Raw genomic sequence first — 9,561 nt, forward strand, 5'->3', positions numbered from 1 at the left:
TAAAACACTTATGAGTGCATATATATATATATATGCACACATAAGTGTGTTTTAAATATAACACTTGTGTGTGCATATATATAACACTTGTGTGTGCATATATCTAAATAAAACAAACTTGTGTGTGCATACATATAAATAAAAGACACTTATGTGTGCATATATATAAAACACACATGTGCATATATATAACACTTATGTATGCATATATATAACACTTGTGTGTGCATATATCTAAAAACAAACTTGTGTGTGCATACATATAAATAAAAGACACTTATGTGTGCATATACATAACACTTGTGTGTGCATATATATATAAAACACTTATGAGTGCATATATATTTAAAACACACTTATGTGTGCATATATATAACACGTGTGTGTGCATATATATAACACTTGTGTGTGCATATATATAACACTTGTGTGTGCATATATATAACAAAACACCTTGTGTGTGCATATATATATAACAAAACACCTTGTGTGTGCATATATATATAACAAAACACCTTGTGTGTGCATATATATTTAACAAAACACCTTGTGTGTGCATATATATAACAAAACACCTTGTGTGTGCATATATATATAACAAAACACCTTGTGTGTGCATATATATAACAAAACACCTTGTGTGTGCATATATATAACAAAACACCTTGTGTGTGCATATATATAACAAAACACCTTGTGTGCATATATATAAATAAAAGACACTTATGTGTGCATATTTATAAAACACACATGTGCATATATATAACACTTGTGTGTGCATATATATATATAAAACACTTATGAGTGCATATATATATATGCACACATAAGTGTGTTTTAAATATAACACTTGTGTGTGCATATATATAACACTTGTGTGTGCATATATCTAAATAAAACAAACTTGTGTGTGCATACATATAAATAAAAGACACTTATGTGTGCATATATATAAAACACACATGTGCATATATATAACACTTATGTATGCATATATATAACACTTGTGTGTGCATATATCTAAAAACAAACTTGTGTGTGCATACATATAAATAAAAGACACTTATGTGTGCATATACATAACACTTGTGTGTGCATATATATATAAAACACTTATGAGTGCATATATATTTAAAACACACTTATGTGTGCATATATATAACACGTGTGTGTGCATATATATAACACTTGTGTGTGCATATATATAACACTTGTGTGTGCATATATATAACAAAACACCTTGTGTGTGCATATATATAACAAAACACCTTGTGTGTGCATATATATATAACAAAACACCTTGTGTGTGCATATATATAACAAAACACCTTGTGTGTGCATATATATATAACAAAACACCTTGTGTGTGCATATATATAACAAAACACCTTGTGTGTGCATATATATAACAAAACACCTTATGTGTGCATATATATAACAAAACACCTTGTGTGCATATATATAAATAAAAGACACTTATGTGTGCATATTTATAAAACACACATGTGCATATATATAACACTTGTGTGTGCATATATATATATATATATATATATATATATATATAAAACACTTATGAGTGCATATATATATATATATATGCACACATAAGTGTGTTTTAAATATAACACTTGTGTGTGCATATATATAACACTTGTGTGTGCATATATCTAAATAAAACAAACTTGTGTGTGCATACATATAAATAAAAGACACTTATGTGTGCATATATATAAAACACACATGTGCATATATATAACACTTATGTATGCATATATATATAATACTTATGAGTGCATATATATAAAACACTTGTGTGTGCATATCTATAAATAAAAGACATTTCGGTGTTCATATATATAAAACACTTATACATATATATATATATATATGTATATATATATATATATATAAACACTTATGTGTGCATATATATATATATATAAATCTTGTATGTGCATATATATAACACTTATGAAAGCATACATATAATACTTACGTGTGCATATATATAAAACATTCTTGTGTGTGTACATATATATATATATAATACATTTACGTATGCATACATATAACACTTATATAAAACCGTTATGTGTGTATGTGTGTGTGTATATATATATAGACACTCATGTACGTTTTGTGCCAGTTTACGATGGGAAGCCTTCACTCCGTGATGTCCTCCGAGAAGCCCGAGTGGACATCTCCTGATGGCTAGAGATGGGTCCCAATGAGTAGCTTGCCATTCCCTTTAGTGACTTCAGACTGGGGGCATCACACAGATGGCTGACTGCCCCTTGCAGAGAGGAACGCGTGGCAAGGCGGACAGTCACCTCCAGCAGCCAGGGAAAGCGCGCGCCTTGGTTCTTTATTGATTGCCACCTTTCTGTCTCAGCATTTTCGGGAGCGTGGAGGTTCACCGTCTGAATCCAAAGAGAGTCCACCTGATGAAGGTCTGGGTGATACACAACCTCGGCGTGCAGTCAAGGTAATCGGGCCCTCACAACAGCAATGTGCTCACCACCGTCCCACGATGCATCTGTGAGATATCGTTGGAACGTATTTAAAGGCAGCCTCTCCCAGGGCACCTGAGTTTGTCTGCAAAGTGGGCAGGAGCCAGGAAGTGCAGATCCTCATCTTTTCTTTTTCCTCTTCCAGTGACTCATGTTCAAAATCTTCCATCAAGGAGCTGAAATCCATTTTAGAAGGCAGGAACATCGGGTTCTCCTGTGAGGGTGACCACAGGTAATGGCTTTCTCTGAGAACAGAAAGAAGCGGCATCTTAACTTTCTGAGAAATATTTTCCCCGTTCTCATCACTGACCCAAAGTATCTGTCATTGAGCCTCATTCGTCCCGGTCCTGGGCTCCCAGCTCGGCCCCTCACCGCCGCCACTCACAGAGCAGCTCAATTTTGGAGCCCCCAGGACCTCCGAGGTCAGCTGCTCTGATGAAGAACCCCATCAGCTTAGGCTCCTTCATCTCCTAAGAGATGAAGGGGGAGAAAAGATCCTTTGACTCTGAGAATGGGGGGGGGTCCTGCCTATTTCAGAAGATGGTTGTGAACAAGCTTTGGAAGACTCCAAGGAGGGCTATCGCTCTTGCTTTTGTGAAGGCTATTTCCCATGCCTGGAATTCCTGTCTCCCCTTCTGCCTCCAGGATTTGCTCCTTCAAGCAGAAATCCCCCCCTCCCCTCCGAGTTGTGGACCTGTCTCTTCCTGCCCCCTCCCCTGCCCATTTCTGAAGCTTTGGAAGCTACCTTCCATTACATGTATGTACGTGCACATACACGTAGATGTGTACACAGAAGGGTCTTTTATCTATAGACACACATAGTCATACATACATATATTTGTATATGTATACATACATATATGTATGTGTATATATATATATACACACACACATATATACACATACATACATACATGTACATGTTATTTTCCCCCCATGTTGTCTCTCCCATTAGATGGTTAGTTTTGTGAGGGCAGGGACTGTATTTTGGCTTTTTTTTTTTTTTTTTTTTTTTGTATGTCCAGTGCTTACCATCTCGTAAATGCTTAATACATTAATGTTTGTTGTCTGACTACCAGCAGCCCCTGCTGCCCCTTTCTCCTCCCTCTTCACTAGGAGGTCATCGTGCTTGTTCTTAGCGGGCTTCCCCACAAATCTCACACCCTGAATCTGGATGCTGGCTAAATAAAGCCTCTAAGGCAGTGGTCCTCACACTTTTCAAATAGGGGCCAGTTCCCTGTCCCTCTGACTGGGAGGCCGGACTAGAGTAAAAACAAAAGCTCCTGCTCTGTCTCTGCCCCTCAGCCCATTTGCCATCACCCGGCGGGAGCATAAACGTCCTCAGCCGCCGCATGTAGCCCACGGGCTGTAGTGGAGAACCCCTGCTGAGGGAAGAAGGGCTGGTTCCAAGAAGCTTTGAAATTGGGGATTTTTGACTAATGTCTAAAAAAACATATTCCAATTTTTTTTTAGTTGGAAAGGAGCTGAGAAATAATCAGAATAGGAAAAGGCCATACTGTACGACCCTCGAAGGCTTAGTTGTCCTGAATCCTGAAGTATTTAGCACATTCCTTTGATAGACACTTATTAGGCAGTGAATGAACGAACTCTAGAAATATTAGGGCTATTTTGAATGATTTCAATGAAACCTCCAAATTTATTCATCACTTTCATAAAGTTTTTCACGGATTTTCCTTTCCTCCCAACCTCCCTTCCTTCTTTCTTTCCTTCCCTCCCTCCCTGCCTTCCTTCCTTTCACAATTGGGGTGAAGTGACTTGCCCAGGGTCACACAGCCAGGAAGTGTTAAGTGTCTGAGACCAGATTTGAACTTGGGTCCTCCTGCCTTCAGGGCCGGTGTTCTGTCCACTGCGCCCCCTCGCTGCCCCCAAAATTATTGCCTCTTTTTAATTTTCTTTCTCATCTGGGTCCCTGATCTCTTACCAGAACACATCCAAGAGACTAGGGGAGGACTTAGACACTATTGTCGGATGGCAGCTCTCGTGGGCTGAGACCACTAGATCGCTCAGTGTCTTTCATGAAATCCCAGCATCTCAGAGCTGCCCAGGGCAGTGCACAGACACAAAGACACGCTGGGAAGTCCCTGGGGTGACCAGGCTCCCCGACCTTCAATACTCTGCCTCTTGCATTCTCTTCTTGCAAGATATGCAGTTCACAGCCGTAATAGAAATCTCAGGGGAGAGGCCCGATTCCATGAGTTCCTACTTTCAAAGCTGCCTCTGGGAAAGCTCAGAGTGGCAAGAAGCCTTATTAAGGCTGAGGGCGCCTCTGCCTTCTCCATCCACAATCTAATGACCCTCTCCCCAATCGTGACAAAGAAAAACAACATTTTGATCAATGAGAATTAGAAAACAGGGTTAGGTCAGCGTAGGCCACAGAGAAGACGGCTAAATGCAAATCCTCCCCCCCCTTACTTAGGTGGGGAACAGCAAAACCCTTCTGGAAGGGGGCGATCTGGAGGGTTTAGACCCATTCAGACAAATACTCACACACTGGGAGCATGATTCTGGTTTTGCTTTTGATGGGAAGATTGATTGCCAAGCCCAGCTTGCTTACCGGAGGGCCAACCGTTACCCCTGCTCGGCGTTTCCATCGGAAAGAGGAGGCCGGTTAGGGGCCAGCAGCGGGCTCCCTTTCTGTTGGGAACACCCCAGGGAGGGGTATGGATTCTGGGCACGGCTTCCAGCCACACCCGGCCCCCTCTGGAAGCAGTTAGAGGTCCCCAGCCACCCTCCTCTCTAAACCCGGTGTACGGTGAGAGGGAGGCCCAAGGGATGCTTTTTAATGTGACTCTTCATACGTGCACGTTTTTATTAGAGAATTCTGCTTTCTGCAGGGTATAGAAACGTAGTTGGTGATAAATCAAGACTGTTTATAGCAAAGAATCCAAACCTTTAGGGTACACACTTGAAGAGAGCAGAAATTCTGAACCTCGCCCATGGCCCAGCGAAGCCTCATTACTGGTCCCTGGGACTTTGATCTCAAGCAGCTCCTCTCTGTCCCAAGGCTGGGAACATCTGGCTTGCTGTGCTTACTACGCTTCTCCTTTCCTTAGCCCTTTTTTCTGGCTGCTTGCCCTTTGGAGAGGACCATGGCTGGGGGAGGAGATACCGTAATGTGCCGGTGAATTCGATTTTGGGGAGGTCGGGCTGGACAAGGTCCCCTGCCTCACTTTCCCCTCCACAACCTCCGGGGCCAGTGGCCAGAGATAGATCAGGATGGGTAGAGATGGCCCACATGCAATGGGAGGCCTGGGCCTTTTTATGCTCAGGTCTTCAACACGTCTCAGCTTCAGTGATGAAGGCTGGGCAGCAATTGAGGCAAACAATGGCCTCTTGCATTTAGTCCTAAAAGATCTAAATAAATGAATGGATGAATCCCGGAGGGGAAGGTGCTCAGGGTCTCTGGCCAAAGCAGAAATGCATGCTGTTTATATTCCGAGTCCATCAGGACCCAAAGAAGGCCCAAATGGCACTTGACCCGGGACCGACTGGGTTGCTTTTGATTTAAGGGATGATCCTTAAGAAAGAAATCTAGCCAGTAAACCCCAAGATACCTCAGGAGAGTTCCGATGTGCAAGAGAAAAGAAAAAAGTGCCTTAAAGAGTATCTGTAAGTAAGGACGTGATGTTCTATGTAGACAGGGGCAGGAAAGAAGGAAGGGAGGGAGGGAGAAAGAAGGAAAGCAAGAGAATATTTTAAAGATAGAGAAAATGGGTTCCAAAGGAAATCTTGTGGACCCACTATAACCCCAGGGCTTGAGAATACAGGAAAAAAGTCATTGGTCCAGAATCTGTCACAAAATCAGCCACAGACCCCTCCTTCCTCGAACTGTTTCGGAGCCGTCCCTGCTCTAAGACACTTATTTGAGTCATAGATGACCAGGTCCTCGTAGTCGTCAGTGGTCACGGGGACCAACAACAAACCATTCCGGGCAGTCGTAGGGTGAGACTGTTCAAGGATAGGGGGAAAAGGCCATCATGAGGGAGAAATGACAATCTCTTTGGCAGGTTTTGAGCATTTATGTTGGGAGAAGTTAGAGATAAGATTCCAATGTAAATTGGACCCCAGACACGGAGACCCCATGTGCCAAAGCCCCACTAAAATAGGAAAGCGATGTATTCTAAACTTCTGCTCTTGGACTTGAGGCAGCTGGGCGCTTCCGTGGACAGAGCTCTGGACTTGGAACCCAGATCTTTGCAAGGTCAAATCTGGCCTCAGATACTTAGTGACCTTGGGCAAGTCACGTCCCTCTTTGGCTTGGTTTCCCCATCTGTAAAATGAGCTGGAGAAGGACATGGCAGAGCACGCCAATGTCTCTGCCAAGAACATCCCAAATGGGGTCACCAAGAGTCGGACAGAACTGGACAATAACCCTCAGGTTGGGTCACGTAGCCGTCCAGACCTGGTTCCCATCCCTCCGGACAAGATGTTTGATTGTGACCCATTGCATGAGGATACTCACCGGGGCAGAGGGTGGAGGGTGCTGGTGGGGACGGGAGCCGCGGCCGCCGTGTCTCCTCGGACTAAATGCTTGTTTCCTCTCATCGCAGGGCCGTTCAACTCATCCAGTGCGTGGGAAACCCCGAGGAGCCAGCCTGCAGAGCCTGTTGATCGCAGCCTCGAGGCGCCTTTGGAACAGAAGCACATTTTGCAGGGTTAATTTACTTCCACCTAGAACAGCCGGCACAGATAATGCAAACGTGTCAAAGAGACAATCTCTCATGAGCTAGATGACCTTCCCAGGGCAAGCTGGTTTAATTTCCAAACGTGGATGCTCTTGTGTCTCACGAGAACTTGACAAAAATAATTTCCAGTAAGCATGCTTTGTCTGGGGCAGCGAGGGGCTCTAGTGGATGGAGCGCCAGCTCGGCAGTCGGGAGGCCCCCACGTCAAATATGGCCGAGCACACGGGACATTAGCTGTGTGCTCGTGAGCAAGTCATCCTACCCCATTGCCTCAGGAAAAAACCAAGGAAACAAGCAGGTAGCAGTTGTGGTGAATCTAGATATTCTGCTATTTGGCAACAAATAATTATTGGATCAAGAGAGGAATATGATATTTGTATCAAGTAACTTAATATTTAGGGTTTCTCCATAAGAAACACTCAAGTGCCGTGTCTACATTCTACTCCTACTAAACATATAGGTATAGGTGGATAGATAGACAGATAGATATCCCAAGGAACATTGAATTTGATCCTAATAAGTGCCTTTCATTTGGGCAGGTAAAGACCAGGGCTTTCCCGAAAGCACGGGGCTTCCATTTCTGGGGGTCCGGCTGCATGTCTCCTGCCAGTATTTCCACACCCCCAAACTGGCCATGCCTCCTCCACTAAGAGGCCCAGCTTCGAATCTGGCCTCAGACCCAAACTAGCTGCATATCATTTAAGCCTCTCTGCCTCAGTTTTTCCTTTCTGTAAAATGGGGAGAATGACTGCCCCTGCCTATTACAGTTCTTGCAAAGATGAAATGAGATAAAAGATGTCAAGGGTTTTGTAAACCATACAGAGCTAACGCAAATGTATATTGTTATTATTATAGTTATTGTTCTCTGGAAGCCCAGATGACAACTGCGACTTCCCCACGTCTGCTTTCTTTTAGGCCGGACTGGCTTTTTCTTTGGTCTGGCTGATTTGGACACTTGTCCCCCAGCCTTTCTTCCCCATTCCCGCCAGCTGCGGGCCCCCTTTCACTCGGGACTAGAGGCCCAAGACCTCCTGAAGGGGACAGGCTGCCTCCCGGGGACCAGTGGTCACCCTTGGGAAGTTTTTCCCAGCAGGGAGCTACCGTGCCTCACGGCAGCACCTCACACTGCCAGCCTGCCCTCCGAGCCCATCGAGCGAGCCCCAGCCCCCCGGCCCCCTCTGGTCAGTCCAGTTTGCCCACGAGAGTGATCGTTCCGGAGCCAAGCCCCCCCCCCAGAGGGTAAAGGCCTTCCTGCACGAACGGCCCTCCCCATCAGTCACCTCTCTAGGATAGAGCTTTCTCCGGCGGAGGAAGCTCGAGCACACGGCCTGCTACCAAGGGCTTTGAGGCTCTGGGAGCGGGGCAGCTTCATCATTAGGGAGGGAGAAGCTGGGCAGTGCAGCGGGCGGGGCACTGGGTCAGAGGGGACTCTGGGCGCTTCATCCCGGCTGCTTCCGTCTCATATTAGAGAAGGAAATGGCGAACCCTGCGTTATCGCTGCCGAGAAATGCCCAGTGGGGTCGTGGGGAGCCGATGGGACAAGGGACTGAGCAACAAAAATACAAGTGTGTATAAATGCACACAGCTCCCCCACACACACGTGTCCTGCACACATGTTGGTATACAGATACTCTACACAGCACATAAACATGTATGTGCAAATATGCACACACACACATACACACATGAAATAGCATAGAAACCTTATGAGAAAGGACGCAGAAAAGCGGGGGAGGGCTCGCAGTCTCAAGGGTAGAGGGAGGGCCGCGCAGATAAGGGCCCAGGCGCAGGCAGGGACAAAGGGACAGGGATTGAGGGGGAGTCCTCCCTGCCCCCCCAAATCCATGCCCATCCTGAGCAGAGCTCCCCAGAACCCCCACATTTGTCCATCAAATAGGAAGCCAGGGCGGAGCAGACGGAGCCCGGGAGGTTCCCATTTTCTTCCTAAGGGGTTCCCACTATCCTGGTCAAAGTCCAAATGTGGGGAGCAGTGTTTCAGCTGAAGGAAGACCTTTTTAACTATCTGTTGTTACACAGTATATATAAGTATGTAATAAAGTCATTGTTACTTTAAATGAGCGCCTCACTGATTCAATCCCTCTAAGCTTCGGCCTGAATCCCGGGACTGGTCCCTAGGAGGCTGGGCCCCCAATCAGTCCGTCAACATTTATGAAGCACCTACTATGTGCTAAGGATGCAAAAGGAGGCAAGAGACATTCCATGCCCCCAAGGAGCTTGCGATCTGCTGGAGGAATGAATGGGACAAGGGTGGGGAAAATACAAGAGCAGGAGTGGGGCTGAACAGCTACTGCTTCCTCTCCCTGAGGCTCCGGATCGTGCTC

The 9,561-nt window shown here is 45.1% G+C and overlaps 1 protein-coding gene across 1 annotated transcript in view; it reads left to right on the forward strand.

Annotated features, from left to right (window-relative positions):
• CD38 (CD38 molecule) overlaps nt 1-9,294 on the forward strand; it is an 89,885-nt gene extending 80,591 nt beyond the window's left edge. The window contains exons 6-8 of the mRNA XM_074276280.1: nt 2,396-2,488; nt 2,659-2,745; nt 7,085-9,294. Of these exons, the coding sequence (XP_074132381.1) occupies nt 2,396-2,488; nt 2,659-2,745; nt 7,085-7,145 (241 nt within the window). The 3' untranslated portion in view covers nt 7,146-9,294. The remainder of the gene's footprint in view (nt 1-2,395; nt 2,489-2,658; nt 2,746-7,084) is intronic.
• Nucleotides 9,295-9,561: the final 267 nt, after the last annotated feature.

Source organism: Sminthopsis crassicaudata, chromosome 6 (assembly GCF_048593235.1).
Source record: "Sminthopsis crassicaudata isolate SCR6 chromosome 6, ASM4859323v1, whole genome shotgun sequence".
NCBI classification, from domain to species: Eukaryota; Metazoa; Chordata; class Mammalia; order Dasyuromorphia; family Dasyuridae; genus Sminthopsis; species Sminthopsis crassicaudata.